Genomic DNA, 19618 nt, shown 5'->3' with positions numbered 1-19618 from the left:
CGCGCTGCTCCGCCCTCCGCCACCATGGCGGCGGCTGCCCGGCTGCGGCGGAGGCTGCTGCTGGCGGTGGCGTGGCACTGGTGCTGCAGCGCCCGCCGCGGGGCAGCCGGCGGCCCGCCGGCCGGGCACGTCCGCGCCGCCTTCCTCCGCTTCTTCCAGGAGCGCCATGGCCACCGCCGCCTGCCCTCGGCCCCCGTGCGGCCCCGCGGCGACCCGCGACTCCTCTTCGTCAACGCGGGCATGAACCAGGTGCTCCCCCCAGCCCCCTCCGGCTTCCGTCCGCCCCGGGGCTCCGGCCCCACGCGGGTCCCGCCGGCGGCTCCCGGGGAGCGCGGCCTGTCTTGGGCTAGAATCGTAGAATCAGCCAGGTTGGAAAAGACCTTTAGGATCATCAAGTCCAACCTTTACCTGGGGACTGCCAAGGCTGCCACTAAACCATGTCACTGAGGGCTTCATCTACACAGTTTTTGAACGCTCTCAGGGACGGTGGCTCTACCACTGCCCTGGGCAGCCTGTTCCAATGCCTGAGCACCCTCTCTGTGAAGAAATCTTTCCTAATATCCAGTCTGAACCTCCCCTGGCACAGCTTGATGCCGTTTCTCTTGTTACTTGGGAGAAGAGACTGACCCCCACCGCACTACAACCTCCTGTCAGGTAGTTGTAGAGAGCAATAAAGTCCCCCCCGAGCCTTCTCTCCTCCAGACTAAACCCACCAGGTCCCTCAGCCATTCCTCATCACACTTGTTCTCCAGCCCCTTCACCAGCTTTGTTGCCCTTCTCTGGACCCACTCTGGCACCTCAACATCTCTCTTGTAGTGAGGGGCCCAAAACTGTGGCAGGACAGGCTCCTGCCTGGGCTCCCACACCGCTGCCCTTCCGTTTGCCTCTGGCTCAGGACGCACAGCCCCCAGTGCCAGTGGCATCCAGCAATAGCAGATGTTTCTCTGCCCTGATTTCCAGTTCAAGCCCATCTTCCTGGGCACAGTGCACCCCCGGAGCGAGCTGGCACAGCACCGGCGGGTGGTGAACAGCCAGAAGTGCGTGCGAGCGGGAGGGAAGCACAACGACTTGGAGGATGTGGGCCGAGACACTTACCATCACACGTTCTTCGAGATGCTGGGGAACTGGTCCTTTGGGGATTACTTTAAGGTAAGGCGATAGGAGCGAACCTTCTCTGGGGGGAAAGACAGCCTTTCTTTCAGAGCTGTGCTGTAGGGCCATAGGACTGTGCAGAAAGCATTTGGTAAGCTCCAGATTATGTCTTGGGAGCTCTGTGGCCTGGAGCACACATAGTCAGCTGGTGTTCTGAGCCACTAAATGTGCCCTGCAGGCTCTGGAAGCACTCAGCCTGTCAAAGCTGTGAACATGTACAAATCACAGTTCTGTGTGCGAATGCCAGTGTTGACCATTCAGTATGTTGCAAAGAGATTACCAGTTCATTTGATGCTTGTTACTATGAAGTTTGAAAAGGGGAGAAGGATAAAAGACACTATTTTTTTTTGCCAGTAACTCTGCTAGTAAGTACGTGGTTGTAGACACTGCTGTGATCCTGAAGGTCTCACAACAATGTAGTGATGTCAGTTTCACACAGGCAGCAGTGGGCCATCTTACTCACTGGACCCTCATCCTACTCTTTGCGGGAAGGGAGAGAGCAGCAGAAATTAACTTTTTTGGTGCATGACTCCCATTCTAAAGAGCCTTCCTGCATCGCTGTGCATCCTGGATTACTGTGCTTCGTTTGTGTTCCCTGCCTGCTCAGGAGGAGGCATGTAGCATGGCCTGGGAGCTCTTGACAGAGGTCTACGAGATCCCCAGAGATCGTCTCTATGTCACCTATTTTGGTGGAGACTCCTTGCTGGGGCTGAGCGCGGATGAGGAATGCAGAGACATATGGCTTCACCTGGGGTAAGTGTGTTAGAGAAGAGGTTCTGAGCAGCAGGGCTGACACTTCAGTCTCCATAGTCTCCATTTGCTCTTTATTTGATGGGAATCAGATATAATGGCCAAAAGTTGTGGTTTAAGCTCATTTTGTTTCTGGTTTGTTTGAGCTGTTGAAAGTCAGCTGGGCTCTGGGTGCTCTGGGGCACTTGACCTTTAAGCTGTTTTTTGGATGTCATCAGTCTGGGGAGCTGTGTACCCAAGTCTGGCTGGCCTGGATGAAGTGTGTGAAGGATCTCTGATCCTTTGCTTCTTCTCTGTCATGAGCTGCAGAGAGTACATTCTCCTCTGAAAGCTAGCAATGGCTGCTTCAGCGTGAAATGAAGCCATTGCAGAGAGTGCTGCTCTACTTTGGGATCTTGTTCCAGGCTTTATGTGGGTTTTGAACCCAAGGCAGCCAGCTCTGTGCTACTGTTGGTGTTCAGCCTTGTCCTCTGTGATTAGGTCTTAGCTCTGCTGGAATTCACTCCAAGGAGGAAGGCGGCTCATTAGTGGAGAGCCTGTCTCTGTCAGCAGGAGCCAGACTATGTCTGCCACCCATTCTGGGCAGTGAATATGATCCCGTCAGGTTTGGTCCAGCTTCTTCCTGCTAAGGAGAGTAGTTCTGTGTGAACAGAAGCAAAGGATCCCAATGTGTTTGGTTATTGAGTTTGTAGTAGTCACAAAGGATTCCTCCTTTCCAACTTTCTCTATGATCTAGGCTACTGTGTGCTTTGTCTGCATGCCCCAGTGTGCTACCTCTGTTATTTGCCTTTCCAGGGTGCCTGCCAGCCATGTGCTTCCTTTTTCATTGAAGGACAACTTCTGGGAGATGGGGGACACAGGTCCCTGCGGTCCCTGCACAGAGATCCACTATGACTATGTGGGTGGTGGCAGAAATGCTGCGGCACTGGTGAACCAGGGCAGCCCCGATGTAGTGGAGATCTGGAACCTGGTCTTCATGCAGTACAGCAGGTACCAGGCATCTGGTCTTAACTCCAGAGTCCTTCCCCCTTGTCTGACTCCAGAATCATATGTGTATATTGTCAGACATCTCACTGCTTTCCAGGAGGTGACAGTACAGGAACAAGAAGGGAAGCTCTGGATATGTGTCCAGTGTGGCTCTTGGTCCCCTTTGCTTTATTTGTCCTGTCTTTCTTCAACTTCTGTTGCTTATTCTCCCTCACTGCTGCATCCCAGGGGTCTCCTGAGGTCTGCAGCAGCCTGGAGACACCTGCGAAAAGGAGAAGTGGCCTTTGACTGCTGTTCAGGGAAGGCCTTTTTCCCTATGTTGCTGTCTATCCTGACTATCTGATGGTCAGATCCTGGCTGCCTGACAGTGCTTGACAAGGCAGGTTGCTGTTAGTCTTGTCCCTGAACTTCCTTTTGTCGGGTCACCTGCTGTTTCAATCCCGTGGCACTCTCCCATTTTCTGTGATTCACCTGCTCCTTTTCTTTGCCCCTGAATTAACCCTTGCTTCTCTTTTGCCTTTTCTTTTTCCTGGCTGGCTGACAGAGAGGTGGAGGGGAATCTGCTTCCCTTGCCACAGCATCATGTGGATACAGGAATGGGCTTGGAAAGGCTGGTGACAGTTCTGCAGAACAAACGCTCCAACTACGACACAGATCTCTTCACTCCTATCTTGGATGCCATTCACAAGGTAACAGTGCTTCTGCTTAGAGTCACAGCTAAGCAGAAGCTGCTTGAATGCAGACTTCTTCCCTGGTGCTGTGGCACAGCCTTCTCTACATATGTCACTGTGTGGTAGGTTGAGACAGGAGGTATGTCCAGCCAGGTCCAGAGCAGCATTCCAGGGAAACTGGGGAGAATTCCAGGCTGGACATGTGCTGGGATATTAGCACTGCTGATGCATTTTTCCTCCAGAGTTTCTTAAATTCCTCAGTGCCAGGGCATTGGCTGGCCTGGAACTCTTGATCTGTAATGCTCTGGAAGAATTTAATGAGTACATCTTAGATTCACACAGTTCAGATGTAGTTGAGAAGCATGATGTCAAGTGTAGCTGGCTGCTTTGTGCAGTGAAACTTTACCTTCTGCTGCCATTAATTTCTGCTGATCTTCTCCTTACTTTCTCTTTTAGGGCTGCAGGGGGCCCAGATACCAAGGTCTGGTCGGGGATGCTGATGTTGGCCATGTGAATATGGCTTACCGTGTGGTGGCAGATCACGTGCGCACCCTGTGCGTGTGCATCACTGATGGCATCTATCCTGGCATCTCTGGAGCAGAGTAAGAACATAAGGAGATGGCATAGGGTGGAGGGAGTTAGTTTTAGAAAGGAATATAGACAGCCAGGGGAGAGGTTCTGGTGTGGGCCCAAGGTAGGGAGTGCATGAGCTTTGGGGAGGCAGGAAGGTGAGAGCCTGGGAGAGGTTCTGATCTGCAGGGTTATCCTTGGAGGGGTGTAGAGTGTAGGGAACAGCTGGCCTGTGGCAATAGATGAGGCCAGAGGAGCTGTGTGGAGGCATGCTGGATGTGGGAGCTGGGCAAGGATGCTCACATGGCTGTCCAGCAAATCCTGCCCTGTTCCCAGACTGGTGCTGCGCCGGATCCTGCGCAGGGCTGTCCGCTTCTGCTCTGAAGTCCTTCATGCTCCACCTGGGCTCCTGGCCTCCCTGGTGCCTACTGTAGTGGAAGTGCTGGTGAGTAAAAACTGCTGCCTTGGGAGGAAGGAGTATCGTACATGTCCTGTTCAGCCCCATGACCCTTTACTGTATGCTGTCAAGGAGCTCTAAGAGGATCTATCTGGTGCTGTGCATCGCAGCAGTAAAAATCTCTTGTCTCTTGATCATTTGTGATGGGAGGGGCCCCAGTGTGACGAGTGGTACAGTAAGCACAAGTGTGTGTGTAAGTGTATGCAAGTACACATTGTTGTTCCCTGAATGCAGTGGTTTCCAAGCTGTTATATCTGGTTTAAACCATCTGAAATTAGTCCCTGTGAATACTAACAGCATCCTAAAAGATGATGCTTTCTTCGTATGGTGAATGGATGTGTTTGCCAACAGATGCTGTGCAGGGGCTAGCAGAGGCAGGTCACAGGGAGATAGCAAAGAGACAGCAGCTGAAGGTCCTATGTGTGATTCTTCCCTTGTGCTGCTAGCCCTGGAGCTGTGCGCTGGGGCTCCCTTCATACTCACCTGCCTGAGAAACCTCTGTAATGCTCATAGCATGCTGTTAGATCCCCTGAGGAAGATGCTGAGGATGTTATCACTAACTGAGGCTCACTCCACAGGGAGATGCTTATCCAGAGCTGACAAAGAATACAGACCAGGTGAGTGACACAGAATCTCCTGGAGAGAAACCCCATCTCGTTATTTTTGTGAGGCACTGCTGTCAGGCAAAGTCAGCCCTTCTTCGGGACTTAGCAGCGGAGTTTGTATATACTCCTCCATAACCATGTTCTCATGGGTGGGCTGAGCCATGCTGGGAACATGTTTGTATCGTGGGCATGAGAGGTATCTGTGGCAGATTCTCTTGTGGGAGCTCTCCTAGATCCTTACCAGGGACTGCTTGTCCTGGTATGATGTAGCTGTTGCTCTAAAAAAGCTACTTTTGTTGAGTGCAAGTACAGCCTGTCCTAGCCTGGGTACTCTTTGTCCAAAGTGGATGGGTGATTTCAGGCTAGTCCTGGCTTGCTTCTGCTGGCAGCAACTGTGAAGAGCAATTTCTCTGGCTGTTCCAGCCATGCAATTTTAATTGGGTCACAGACATGAATGTCTGACAGGGAGCATTTGTCAGCCTAAAACCTTCCCCAGGTGGATGGTTGACATTTGCTTGACAGGAAGGGTGATAGGAGGCACAATCACTTTGGCACTGTTTGGTAATGCATCAGAGCCATGTTGTGATGGACACAGAACAAAAAGGCTGGTTCGAGCAGACACAGTATCTCTGTTAGACACCTGCTTGATTTGCTTTCAGCTGGCTGTAGCAGAGCTGGGCTGAGCTGAGCTGGGGAAGTCCCAGAGGTGGTGTGGCTAGCCCTTCTTCTGATCCTTGAGCAGATCATGGATATCATCAATGAGAACGAGGCCGCTTTCCTGTCCTCCCTTGAGCGCGGGAGGCGCATCATCGAGCGGACAGTGCAGCAGATGGAGCCCTCCACAAACTTCCCAGGTGAGTCTCCCTCCTGTGACAAGCTGTACTTAAAAATGGTTTGATCCAGGCCCTCACAAAGCATTGCAGTCAATACTGGTAGACGTCTGCGTCCTCCACTTTTTCAGTAGCCCTAGCAGAGGAGTAGATGTTACTCCTTTCTCCAGACTGCATTTGTTTTCTGGCACTTCGTTCTCACAACAAACTAGGCACCAGGCAAGTTAGAAACATTCTCTGCTGCTTTATTGACTGATTAATTAGGTCCTTACAAGTCACAGCTGAAAGAAGGAGCTGGGGACTCAAGCAGCACAGTTGCCTGTCTAGATGTGCTGCACTGAATTTTAGCAGGAATAGGGCTGTGGGGCATTGTGAATACTCAGTCTCATGCAAGAACAACCGCGTGGCTTCTCTTCTCCATTACTGGTTGAACACAACACAGGTGAATACAGTTACCAAGGCACATACTAGACTGGTCCTATCCAAGCAAATCTTGAGATATCTTTGCCTTCTGTGTTTACACAGAGTTCATGTCCTTAATTTTGTCCTACAGCTGAGGTGGCCTGGTCTCTGTATGGGAATCTGGGATTTCCTCTGGATCTGATTGACTTGATGCTTGAAGAAAAGGGAATCAGTTTGGATTCAGCTGCTTTTAATGAACTTGCTCTGGAAGATGCGAAGGTAAGAGGGAGACTCACTCTGTCAAAATAATTCAGAGCCTTCCCTCTCTCCTGCGAGCATGGAGGCAGAATTCCTGTCACTGCTGAGGCTCTTTGGAGGCACCACAGGACCCTGTGACTTCTCGCTGAAGAGGAAGTAGGTCTGAGACCCCACTGGGGTCACGATGCCTTTGCTTTTGGGTGTGGGACTGAGAGGTATTAGCTGGTGATTCTCTTGAGATCAGTAGAAGTGTTTCATGATGCTGGCAGTTGCTCGAGTGAAGGTTACCATAGTATTATATAGTTTAGGAGTGTCCTCTCTCAGTCATTTAGACCAACTCCTCACCCAGAGCAGAGCCAGCTTAGACAGCCCAAACAGCAAGTGATTTACGAAGAGTTTACAAAATGTCTTTGGTCTGTAGTGCTGGAAGAGTTGCACTGCCCACCCCCCCATGCAGTAATCAGTTCAAGACCTGGGTCTCCTGAGCTTTAATGGTCTGGAAGTTTCACAGCTACACATCAAGCTGTGCCAGGAGGGTTGCGTTATCTGTGCTTATGGCCTGCCCCAAGGCTAGCACAGGGTGGTGATGTGTGCTTGTGGGGTTTGCAGGAATGGGGTTGGTTTAGCAGTAGCCTCCATCAGGTTGGATCTAAACAAGCATTTTCCAGGAAGGTGAAGAAGTTGTTCCTAGTCTTACAGTTCCAGTTACCAGTTTGAGTGCTCCCAGCTATCTCCCATCATTTGCTCATATTCTTCAGTGATACACTTTAGTTGTGGTCTTGGCAGTCCTGGCGTAATGGTTGGACTTGATGATCTTAAAGGTCTTTTTCAAGTTAGTTGATTCTGTGCTTCTCTGCCATAGCGGAAGGCTGGTGGCCCACAGGCAGGACAGCTGGAGGACACAAACACACACCTCGATGTGCACTCGCTGGCTCAGCTGCAGAGCAACAACATGCCTGCTACTGATGACTCTCCAAAGTACTCCTACACCCTTGGGCAGCAGGGTCAGTACGGTAAGTGGCCAGGGCCCGTCTGTAAGGCAACCTCTGCCTGAGGGCACTAGAACACCTCACAAGACTACTGCCTAACCTCATGCGTGCAGAGCATGCACTTTGTGGTTCAGACCTGTCCACCTTGCTGCCATATCTTTGCTCTGCTCCTGTACCTCATCCCAAAGTAGGTGCTTTTCTTACTGCTGTTGGTGTGTCCCCAGGAAGGCTCTGAGCTGGTGACAGGGCTGTGAGCAGTGGGCTGGTATCACTATGCAGTGGTGAAGAAGAGACTGTTGATTTCTTCTAGACATGACTCTGTCCCCAACAATTAGGCTTCTGGGTGCGAGTGCTAGGAAGAATGAAGCATAATTATGCAAAGGGCTTAGGTAGCAGTTTAAAGCCTCGCACTTGCTGTTTCTTTGGCAGACCACTAGATGCCAGTGCAGGCTTTTTATCATTTAGTGTAACTAAGGTTGCTGGTGCTCTAGGGAAAGCATAAAGCTAAACCACAGAGAGTAAGAGCTGGTGTGGCTGTCACAAGCAATTAGAGATAGCTGAGTATAGCCAGCTCCCTCTCACTCAGTGTGCTGGTGGCAGCCACACTAAGCAGAAAGTGAGGCAAAGAAAGCTACATATCCTACAGCAAGAGCATAATGGAGGAAAAAAGCCCAGCAGTGACATTGGCTGAAATTTCCAGGCTAGAGCTGTCCCACCTCCTCAGTCTCTGAATTGTGGAATAATTCATGTTGGAGGGGATCTCTGGATGTCTTGATCTAAGGAACATCAGCTACATAATCAGATCAAGTTGCTCAGAGCCTTTTCTTTTCAATTTTTAGTATCTTTAAGGACAGAGATCTCTGTTCCCTGTTCTTTATCACTCAGCTTGAAAAAGTTGGGTTTTTTTTACAACCAGAATTTCTTGCACTCTAGATGTACTCTCACAAATGCTAAATAGGGGTGAGTAGCCACTTTCTTTGACCCGCTGGCTGTGTTTGTGTTCATACAGCCCAGCAGGCAAGCAGTCTTCCATGCTGCAAGGACACCCTACTGACTTGTGTTCACCTTGCTTCTGAGGACCCCAAGGTTTCTGTCAGTCCATTTCTTTGGCCTGCTGTGGTGCTTCTGCAAAGCAGCTCTGCTCTTCAGTGTATCAGCCAGTCCCCAGCAATTCGTTGTGATACACAAGCAGGATATGGGTACATCCCATCTTGTAGTGTGTAGTCATTAGAGAAGGGTCTTAAATGGTATTTGCCCTAATATCAGCCACCAAGTAGCTCTACTAGTAAATGTATATTGAACTATTGAGCAACTCTGTTTGGGGCCAGCTGCCCTGCCAGTTATACACACTACATTACCCGTCCAGCCCATACTGCCCAAATTTGGCTTCAAGGAGCATACAGAAGAGCACATTAGAAGCTTGCTGCATCAAGGAAGGCAACATCCCCGTTATTGCTTGTCCACCAGGTCTGTCATCCCTTCATAGAAGGGTAGGTAGGTGTAACAAGCTTGCAGTGTAGAAAGATGCAGACGTGTCTGTGCCACATCTTGTTCTATCAGGCTCATGTGGAGCTAGATTGGGTGTCCCTCTCTGCTTACCTACTACTCAGCAGGTCTGTCACTAGGTAAGTGAGGGGTGACGTACTTCCAAATAACAGCTCCTTTGCGCTTTCTGCCGACAGCTGTTCCTCTCCTACCAAGGCAGAGGAAGGTGCCAGCTTTCAGAATAGGCTGGGTGTTGACAGGGTTGGCATGGGGAAGTGACCCCTCCTTTCCTGGTGTGATCTGACAGGGTGTATGCACTAATCACTGCCATCTTCTTTCTCCTGACAGAGTTCAGCCCATGCCAGGCCACTGTCCTGATGCTGTACAGAGATCAGTCTCTCCAGAAGGAGGTTGGGGCAGGGCAATGCTGTGGTGTCATCTTGGACAGGACTAACTTCTATGCAGAGCAGGGTGGGCAAGACTGTGACAAAGGCTACATGATACGGTTAGGGCAGCAGGTAAGACCCTTTGCTTCCTGAACCCAAGGCCACTGTGGGTACTGAAGCCAGGCAGAATTCCCCAAATGATGGGCTGTTTTACTGTGTTAATCTACTAGTTGCTGACTCCCAGCAGTTCCCTTGGCTTTGCATCAGGGTTGGTAGGGTGATTAAGCAGCAGCAGTAACTTCACAGAGGTGTACCTGCTGCTCTGGTTGTCTCTGTCAGCCCTTTGAAATTCTGTCTTGCAGGGGAAGACTGTAAAGTCTTCTTGGGTCTCCCTTCAGTGTGCTGCATTCTTGTCAGCTGAGGTTGCCATACAGAGAGAAGACAATCAATGATCAGAGAGTCTCTGAGCTGAGTAACACCTCTGGCCAGTCCTGGATGACTGCAAGCAGTGCCCCACATGAGAGCCTGGTCAAAAACTCTTTATCTCTCCCAAAAGCATCAGGGAGGACCTATGCTTCTGCAGCATATTCCTTCAACCCTGCCAGAGGGAGAGCTTTGATCCTCTCCTGGGAAGTTACATGAGGTGCAGCTTTTTCTCCTTCCTGCATTCCAGCTCTTGAGAATCACCCCTGGGCACTGATGCTGCCTTTTTAGCCTTGCAGAATGTGATAGTGCCTTGCTCAGCACTTCTCCTAAAGCTGAAGTGGAGATCAAGTTTCTACTGCCAGCCTAGTGAAGCAGCAATGGCACCTTGGATGCCTGAGACAAGTGCCTTGGCAGCTGCTGTCCATTTTCTCATGGATAAGCATGCTTGTTAGGAAAATTCATTAGCATGGGTGATGTTACTGCTCCTCCACTGCAAGCTGACAGCCCCAGCATGTTGTGCAGTGAGTGGCTGGATGCAGGGAAGGTCTGAGACTCCCTGGTTACATTCACGATAAGCTTCTCCCTGCTTTTCCCACTCCATCGCTGTCTTTTAGGGATCTAAGGGGTAGTGTTTCCCAGTCAGATCAAGCAGGCACCTAGCACAAGTATTTGGATTTTCCCTGTGTCCTAAAGCTCATCTTTCTGTTTTTTTGTTTAGGACATACTCTTCCCTGTAGAGTCAGTTCGTCTCTGTGGTGGTTATGTGATCCATGAGGTCACTGCTGTGGAAACCCTGCGTGCTGGTGACCAAGTGCAGCTCTTTGTGGATGAGGTGATAACTTGCTGCTTTTAACTTTTTCCCAGCCTTGCTCTGAGAGTCTTGTGATGTCCTGAGTAACTTGGGCACATCAGAGCCGTGTCCCTTGTATTCCTGAGACTGCTCTTCAGCAGTGGGAAGGTGACCTCACAAGTGACTCTAAACTTCTATGAGCTGCTGGTCTGTCCAGAGGTACCCAGCCTATCCTTTGCTGTTTTACAGAGGTGATCCTACAGCAAAAGAAGTTATATCTGCCCTGTGCAGTACCTGACAGCTGTACTACCCATTGGTTTTCCCCCCAATCTTCTCTCATCCCCTCACATGCAGCATTTCCCTTGTCTTCTCGCCAACCCCTGCTCCCCTGAGCTGTGGGGAACCGGCACCCCCTGCCAACCAGTCTGTGGTTTCAGGCCCGGCGGCTGGCGTGCATGACGAACCACACCGCTACCCACGTGCTGAACTTCGCGCTCCGCCACGTCCTGGGGGAGCACACACAGCAGCGAGGGTCCCATGTGACAGCAGAGCGGCTGCGCTTCGACTTTGATAGCAAGGTGAGTCTGGACTTGTGTTTGCTTGTTCTCAGCAGTACCAACACCTCAGTACTGGCCTTCTCCCCAGGGTTTTTTCTCCTCTTTCGATAATCTCTCTTTTAGAGACAGGTCATGGTTTATGTGAGCAATGAAACTTGGTCCTCTGGACATGACTGGCTGTGCTTTGTATTGACCTGACTCTGAGCAGGGTTTGCTGAGCAGATGAATGAGGGTCAGAAGGGAAAGGACTTAGCAAGACCAGTGGTCATGGGACCTACTTGAGTAGTGTAGAGGTGTCTTTGAGAGATTCACCAGCTTGGCTGTGGTGCTTTCCTGATGTCAGCCAGGTGAGAGCATTTGAGAACTGAAAGCTGTTGGGTCAGACTGAACGCTGGCCCTGGTAACCTGTCACTCATTGCAGCATTGAAGAGTTTGGTTGCTTCTCTTGTATCAAAAAATCCTTATCCCTGATGGGAGGAGCTGGTGGGAGGCTCATGATGCTCTCAATTCCCTTTTACAAGTAGGGAAGATGAGATGCCAGGGGAAAGTGGTATGCCCAAGTTGAGTTGCTTGGAGGGGGCTGTCCCAGTTCTCCCTCCTTTGTTCTGTACTTCTCAGGAAGCTTCTCTTGAAGGTGTCTGATTTACTTCCTCAGGGCTCTGTGACTGTGGAGCAGCTGCAGCAAGTAGAGCAAGTGGTCCAGGATGTGATCAAACGAAATGAGGTTGTGCATATGGCTGAGGTCCCTCTCACATTGGCAAGAAGAGTTCAGGGACTCCGTGCAGTGGATGAGGTATGACAGGATGGCGCCATGCATCTTCACGAGCCTTCTTCAGCAGCAATCACCTGGGTCACAAGAGATGTTGATGCAGCGGGTTTCTGCAGGGGAATTGGCTCTCAAAGCTCAGGAAAGAAAATAGGACAGAGATGAGATTTCGAGACACTGTGTTGTAAAACGTGGAGGCTGGTGATGCACAGGCTTTCTGCTCATTTCTATGGATAAAAGCTTGTAGTGTCACCCAGTTGTTCTTTCTCCCTGTACTGGTTGGTAGTGGGGGAGAAGCAGTGCTGCCCTGACTCGGAGCCTACTCTAGAATAGCGGAAAAATGAGGCAGACACCTGAAGCCAGTAGTTAGCGTGTAAGTGCCCCTGAAGGACCATGTTGTTAGCTGCTGATCCCTGTCTCCTCTGTCAGGGGTATCCAGATCCAGTGAGGATAGTGTCCCTGGGGGTCCCTGTGGAGAGTGTGCTGACCCGCGACTCTGAGGCTGCACTGCAGACCTCTGTGGAGCTCTGCTGTGGGACGTAAGTGACTTTTGCTTGCAGTCAGAAGTTGCGTTTGTGGGCACTGGTGGCTGAGGTAGAGACATTCTTGCAAGCTCCGCTCCCTGGCCCTGTGCAACTAAGTTTCCTCACCAGAAAGATCTTGTGAGGACAGGATGGGCTAGTTATGAAGCTTTGGAAGTCGCAGAGTGAGAAAACTTCAGTGAAATGCAAAGCATTTTCTCTTGCTTCATAGTCTGAAACCAACCTGGAAGCAACAAGGCACCAGCAGAGTGTGGAAAAGGAGTGTGTGGCCTGTCACGTCGACATTGCAGGGCTTTGGTTTTGGGGTTGCAGGAGGGCTGGGAACCCCGCAGAAGGCTCTGAGGGGGTTGTCAGACCTTGAGATCACTCTGATTATTTTAATTAATCATCTTTGCCCTCTTCTGCTTTTAGCAATAATGAGAGTCGAAGAAGTGTTAATCAATCTCAATACAATGCTGACACACAAAAAAACCAAACAGGAACAAATTAGCCTTTGAGTACATACAGCTGAAAATGAGCAATTTTCTAGTCATGAGATCATTCTTGTGGGAGTAGTGGGACAAGAAACTGCACGGGAGTGGAGATGATCAATTGTTGTGAAGCAGAAATGATTACTTGTGGTAACAGAACCTAAGACACTGTAGTTGTTTTCATATCCAGTGTTCAAGAGCCAAGAAAGAAAGGGGAGGTTGTCAGTGCCCTGTGTCTGCACAGCTACATTATGACTGGAGTGTACTGGCCAGTCTGTGAGCTGGCCTGACAAGAGAATGATGGAGTTGGAGGGAAAAAGTACATTCTACAAGGTCTAGTAGCAGCCAAGTGGAAGAGAAAAATCCCAATTCATCCCACTGCTGAAGAAAAGGAAAGTAAGGCAGAACTTGGCTGTTATGCACCATTTGACGACAGTCTCCTGGGTAGGTAGCACAGAGGTTCCTGTTGCATGGCAGGGTGCCATCAGGATTTCAGGGATGGGAAAAGATTGAAGCTATTTGGGTTGGCAAGGGGCTGCTGGACTTGAGCCTTGTCTAAAAGGAAAGCTGGCTTCTTCATTTCTGTTCCCAGAGAGCAGCTTGTTTCCTGTTCTCTGTTGACTTTGCAGGCACCTTCTACAAACAGGAGCTGTGGAAGATCTGGCTATCATCAATGAGCGTCAGCTTGTGAAAGGGATTAGCCGTGTCATTGCGGTGACAGGGCGACAAGCCAAACAGGTAAGAAAGGGGGAGCTGAGATTTCTGACATGTCAAGACAATGCCAGAAGGACTCAATTTTGTAGGTTCCTGCATAGACAATTAGCTTCCCCATGCTTTGGCTGGAGCGTCCCTGCTGTGCCTGATCTGGCTTCCTTCTTCACCCTTGGACTCAGCTCTGTTGCCATACCTCACTCTTCACCTCCAGCCCACCCATCCTAGTCTCCTGTCTCCTTGGCCTTTATTCCCCACCTCAGACCCCCTTTTCCAAGATAAGAACTTGGCACAAAAATATCAAGAAGCTATTTGGTATATACATCACCTATCCATATCTCCTCTGGACTATAAATTTCAATCCCTGGGAAGGTGCACAAAGGTGTGATTTCTTTGTGCTTTGGTTTCACCTCTTGCTCACCTCCTACCTATCACAGTTGGATTTGCACTTCATGATTACAGGGCTCTGGCCTCATTCGTACAGCCCTTTTGCTTCTTTAGTCTTTTTTCTTCTAAAATGTGGTTCTGGTCTGTATAAAAACCAAGAAACTTATTATTGTGTCTTTGAGATCACTCTGTCCTTTAAATATCTGGAAGTGTCAGGGGGCCCCACAAGTTTGCCTGCTTCCTTTAAGGCTACAGTCAGAGGAGAGTGACTCACTGTCAACGGAACTGGGAAGACTAAAGGCAAAGCCCACCCCTGCAAATCTGTTGCTTTTTGGCTGGCTGTCCCCTCTGCATCTGTGTCCCCTGGAAGGCTTTTCTTAGTGCAGAGGAATGAAAAGCTGCAGGGCATATCTGCATGCTTTGCTGGAAGTGCTGAGCTGGAGAGCCCCCAAAACGAGCTGTGTACATTGTTAATCAGACAGGGGAGAGTAATCAGGCAGAGAGAGTGATTTGAAACAGTGGATGAGTGTCCAAGCTAGGCAGAGCAGTCCTCACTGTCCACAGCTTTTCTTATATACTCTCTGCTGTCCTGGTCTAAAGTCTTGCAGGACCATCTTGGGCACAGACATCTGGAAGGGAGGAAATGCTCCAAACCGTAAGGATTATCACTGGTGAAAAAAGCTTGTATTAGGTTTTTGATTTGGTCTTTTTTTTGGGGGAGGGGGGAGTATTACTAATGGTAGCATTGGTGTTGGGGAAAGTAATAAGAAATATGCACCAAGATCAGCTGAACTCAGGAAATAACGCTTGAACAGCTGATGAGGTTTCTTTACTTTTAATGTTTCTTTTGTTTCTTTAGTCAGTAGTTTCAAGATTGCTTTTGATAATGAGAAATGAGCACTAAGAAGTAAACAAGATTGCTTTTGATAATGAAAAAATGAGCACTAAGAAGTAAACTAAGAAGTAAACAGCACTAACAAGTAAACAGAAGTAAAAAAAAAAAGTTTTTCTCATTGAAATCCTGACGAGTTGATGTGAGATACTGAGGAAACATGAATACACGACAGCTTGTTCCCCTGCGTGTGACTGTCTAGTGTTGGTTGCAAGTCTAGAGAGAAACTTAGTACTAGAGTCTCTTCAGGACACTTGTTCTTAAAGCCTCTGTGGGTGTCTTCCCAGTAGATCCTGAGCAGCACTCCAGTGCTTATGACCCTGCTGCCTCCCCACTTTCTCCATTGCTGCTCATTCTTTCTGTTGCTGCATTTGAAGCATTCTTTTCTTTGCATCTCTCCAGGCTCGGGAGGTAGGCCAGTGCTTGGCTGTGGAAGTGGACTCTGTCTCCCTACGAATGAAGCAGAGGAGCACCTCTATTCCTGAGATGCAGAACCTCTCCAAAGAAGTGGGCCAGTTGACTAAAGTAAGGATTACACTCCTTTACAGAAAGATGTCAGCATAGGCTCTATACACTTGAGCACCTAACTTCTTCCCTACGAGGTTCACATCTTACTATGGTCAATAGCAAGGGCAAGTTGCTATCTGCTATTGCCTCTTTTATCACAAAGATTTCTACCAGTGTCTGGGTGCCTCTGTTGTAGATCACCTGCTGCCAGAGGGAATGTGAGAGAAGACAATGGTGGGGAGGGTAAAGCAGTGGAAGAGGGTTCCCAGGCTTTAGGTGTCCAGCTGAAAAGAAAGCTACACACCACAGTGACTGCCAGGCCTGATCACATAGGGGTATAAGAGGGTCTGGAAAGAGGCCAGGCTCCAGCCTGACTTCCCAGAGAACTAGCAGATAATGTCTAGGTCAGTTTAGTGTCCTTACACAGCAAATTGTTTTGCAGGTGGTGACTGACACTGCAATGCCCCAGTGGCAAAGAAGAGAACTAGAGACCATCCTAAAAGCGCTGCAGCGAACAGCTAACACAGCCATCAAGAAACTGGAGATGAAGCAGGTACTATGGCAGCAGCACGCTAACCTGCAGCCTGCTGATAGCACTGTGTGGCATATACCAGCAGAGCTGGTGTCTCTGTCACACTTCACAGCCACTCAGTCACAAGGGTCCCATTAGAAAACAGGTACAATCACATACAGTGCAACACAAGCCCTGTGTTAGGTTGATTTCACTGGCATTAACCAGGGCTGTTGTTTAAAACGCAGTGAATGACTGGCTGGGCTTTTGGCACCTGCAGAATCCCCGTGTGTGTCTGCCTGTGAGGATGGAGAGCCCCATACCGGCGCTTTTAGCAAACACCAACAGGCAGATGGGCATTGCCTCCTTGTTTATACATGGAGAAGATGAGATGGCCCTGACAGTGGGCTTTGTGAGGTTATACAGTAAGACAGTGGCAGGACAGAGCATTTCTCCTAGCCATATGGATACTGAATTATTAAAAGCCCTTTGGAAATGCTTATTGGTCACTTGGTGTTCTCAGCAAGAACTATATTTTTCTTAAAAGAAGGAGCATCTTGCCACAGAAGCCTTGCTGAGATACGTGACAATGTGTGTGTCCAGGAGAGAGGCTGGGGAGTGAACAGGTCACTGTCTATTCAACTTCTGACAGGGGTTCATATCTGCTTGCTTTTGAGGAAGGAGGGTTGTACCGGTTTCCATGTGGAGATTTCAGTCTGCCAGTCCTACTTTGACTTGTGTTGACATACATCTCAGCTCTATCCCACAGAGCAGCATTCCATTCCCTTTATATATCTGTTGCATGCAGAGATCACCATCCAGCCCACTCTGCCACCTGTAGCCCTTCAAGTGCTGTGTGTTTCCTCTTCTAGGCTGAAGAGAAGGCACAAAGCCTGCTAGCAAAACATTGCAGCCAACCTGTCATCATTGATACTGTCCCAGCTGATTCCCTCTCTGTGAGTAATCCACTTGTAATTCTTGCAGAAGTAAGTCTTGTTGGCCTCAGTTGCTGCATGTGGTAAGAGGGAGCTGCTGGGCACATTTTCTGCTGCATGCCAGTCACCTTTGCTGTAGCCTGACCCCTCTGCTCTCTGCCTTTCCTAGATCCTCATGAAGGTAGTGAACCAGCTGTGTAACAAGTCTCCTGGCACATCAGTGCTGCTGCTCAGTCCTCAGCCTTCTGGTGAGGTGCTCTGTGCCTGTCAGGTGTCCAAGGTAAGCAGAGCTCTGCCCACAGAGGGGAACTGGACCTGTTGCTCAGCAGTTCCCCATCGAGACTTTTCCTGGGATTCTGCCCAGTGTTGGTGTGTAATTGCACAGTGGGAGGAGCTGAGATGACTGTACTATGACCAGATAAGCTTTCAGTCTCTGCTGGGCACAGATATCCCTGAATCCTCCAGGCCATATTTGCCCAGGGGCAACACACAGTATTAACATGTAAGCTCAGCCTTTTCGGTCCTCGCAGTCATGACTGCCTCAGGTTAGGGAGGGCCCAGGCTGAGGAGAGGATGTTGTTACCTTGCTTTGTCCAGACTGCAGAGTGCTCCAGAGTCTAAATGATTTTGTTCTGTGCCTCTTCCCCAGAATTGCCTCCCTGTGTTCTCTGCTGCTGACTGGGCCGTGGCTGTCTGTGCACAGATGGAAGGGAAGGCAGGAGGCTCTCCCATTGTTGCTAAGGGCAGTGGAAATGCCAAGGGCATGCAGGGAGCCCTCACTACAGCGCTGGAATTTGCTCAGAGTAAACTGTGATGCTTTGGTGGCAGGACAGCTGTGTGCATCCCAGCTGCAAGCTACGTGGACACTTGACACAGAGCACATACCCTGGTGATCTGAAAGGTTTAACAGCTCCCACGCTGAACATTGCTGCAACCAGTGCGTTGGATTACTTGGTTTCTGACCATCCAGGATCAGCAGACACCCCATTCCTGATCCCACTGACAGAACAGTGCTGCCTGTTGTCAGCACAAGTGTGTGGGGATTGAGCCTCGGAAAGCATGAGTTGCCACATCCTGCTTCTCCTGGAACAGTGCAGTTCTTGCCACAAGACCAGCACAAATGCTCTGTGAGAGCATGGGAAGATGGCACAGTGTTATCCTAAAGCCATTAAAGGGTAGAGAGTGTCCGGTCCCCTGATGTTTCTTGTTAGCTGCACCTTTTAATCATCCCTGCCTCCACCTCTTTGATTTGGATGAATGTTCTTATCCTTGTTTCTTCCTGCTACTCCCTTGTAACTCCTTCCTTCTCACACTGCCTGCTGGCTTCTTCCTTACCTGCACCTACCTAAAAACCAGCATGGATGTGGTGAGCTGTGTGAATGGGAACTGTTGCTGTGTTGCAGTGTGGAACTCCCTGTAGCAGGACACTTAGCCTTGAGGTGAGCAGGTCTTTCTCCTAAACTGGTTGTTTTTCACAGGTGTTAGCAGACCCAGCAAACTCAACTCATTGTTAGTGATATGTTGAGCTTCTGGCCAAAGCACCATTATTTTAGATACAGTATTGATCTAAATAAAGAGAGATCACAAATTGTAGCTGAAGCAAAGGTGCAACAGGATTGTGATACAAGCAGGTTTCACCCTGTGAGCAGCAGCAGCAGCCTGACAGGGATAGATTTCACCATCAGGTAGGGTTGCCTGGCACTGTGGAGGGAGGTGGAGGAGGCAGTAGTTGCAAGCTTTTGGGGAGAGGGGGAGGAGAGGTGGAAGCACAGTGATGCTGATGGATGGGGAGCAGGAAATGGCTGTCACATAAATAAGGATTAGTGAGGATGTAGTGGAGAATGGCTTAGTCTCCTAATGAGAGACTTCCCACTTTTAGCTGTCTGCCTGAGTGGGAGAGGGTGGATAGCTGCTGTGAGCAGAGCCTCCTCTCCCTTCTCTCTCCAGTGAACAGCTCACCTGGGGAAAAAGAGAGTTGGACTTGAAGGCATCATTAGTAGACAAGGAGTTTTCTTCTCTATGTCAGTGGCTGTCCAGCCCACAATCTCATATGTAGTCCTTAAGGCTTCATGCGGCTCCCACTCATCTTTGCAAAGTGCCAGGAGCTGATTTTTTTGCACTTGGATAAGTGTCAGACATAAACGTGAGGACTCAAGGCAGAAGGAATGGGGAGGCTTTAAGGGCTGGTGGTGCTCCCCATTGTCCTCCTCTGCTGCCCCAAAGCACTGATGGCTGTAGCAAGAGCATAGGCCTTCAGCCTTTCATTCACTAAATGCTGCCTACGGTTAGGGAGCTTAAAGCAGGGCTTGCTGCAAAGGGGGCTGTGAGCCAAGGTCCCTACTGCCAAGAGTTCAGCCATCCCCCTGCCAGTGGGCAGGTTGCTGCTCACCCCAGACTCTGCCTCTGTTCCTGTGTGCTGTACCAGAGCCAGCTGAGTGCTGTCTCAAGTTTCTTTCCATTTCTGGATGCAGAGGTACTCATAACATCTCTGCAAGGAACCTGAACGCGGGAGAGAGCTGGAACACCCAGCTCAGTGCTTCGGGGCCTTGTGACGAGGCTGGCGTAGGGTGTGTGGAGTCCCA

The 19618-nt window shown here is 49.8% G+C and overlaps 1 protein-coding gene across 2 annotated transcripts; it reads left to right on the top strand.

Annotated features, from left to right (window-relative positions):
* The first annotated feature begins 19 nt into the window (after positions 1–19).
* Positions 20–18234, top strand: AARS2 (alanyl-tRNA synthetase 2, mitochondrial). 2 transcript variants are annotated; one of them, XM_030500257.2, is made up of 22 exons: positions 20–249; positions 961–1149; positions 1760–1905; positions 2698–2892; positions 3434–3578; positions 4017–4162; positions 4467–4575; positions 5166–5204; positions 5935–6046; positions 6576–6703; positions 7545–7695; positions 9505–9674; positions 10687–10800; positions 11196–11336; positions 11971–12108; positions 12511–12620; positions 13723–13831; positions 15486–15608; positions 16033–16143; positions 16974–17057; positions 17206–17316; positions 17686–18234. In XM_030500257.2, the coding sequence occupies exons 1-22, from the start codon at positions 25–27 to the stop codon at positions 17848–17850; spliced, it is 2961 nt and encodes a 986-aa protein (XP_030356117.1). In that variant the 5' UTR covers positions 20–24; the 3' UTR covers positions 17851–18234. The 2 variants fall into 2 exon arrangements, with proteins under 2 accessions (XP_030356117.1, XP_030356118.1); XM_030500258.1 differs by having other exon boundaries at positions 175–249; positions 980–1149.
* Positions 18235–19618: the final 1384 nt, after the last annotated feature.

Source organism: Strigops habroptila, chromosome 10, assembly GCF_004027225.2.
Source record: "Strigops habroptila isolate Jane chromosome 10, bStrHab1.2.pri, whole genome shotgun sequence".
In the NCBI taxonomy this organism is placed as follows: domain Eukaryota; kingdom Metazoa; phylum Chordata; class Aves; order Psittaciformes; family Psittacidae; genus Strigops; species Strigops habroptila.
This window is presented reverse-complemented; position numbering and strand designations above follow the sequence as displayed.

What these genes read in the sequence shown, in the direction of transcription:
- AARS2 (XM_030500257.2), top strand. Translation starts at nt 25, where the DNA reads ATGGCGGCGGCTGCCCGGCTGCGGCGGAGGCTGCTGCTGGCGGTGGCG. An exon ending in TTGCTCTGGAAGATGCGAAG is followed by an intron (nt 6,704 to 7,544) that starts GTAAGAGGGAGA and finishes TCTCTGCCATAG; the next exon opens with CGGAAGGCTGGTGGCCCACA. An exon ending in TGCAGCTCTTTGTGGATGAG is followed by an intron (nt 10,801 to 11,195) that starts GTGATAACTTGC and finishes CTGTGGTTTCAG; the next exon opens with GCCCGGCGGCTGGCGTGCAT.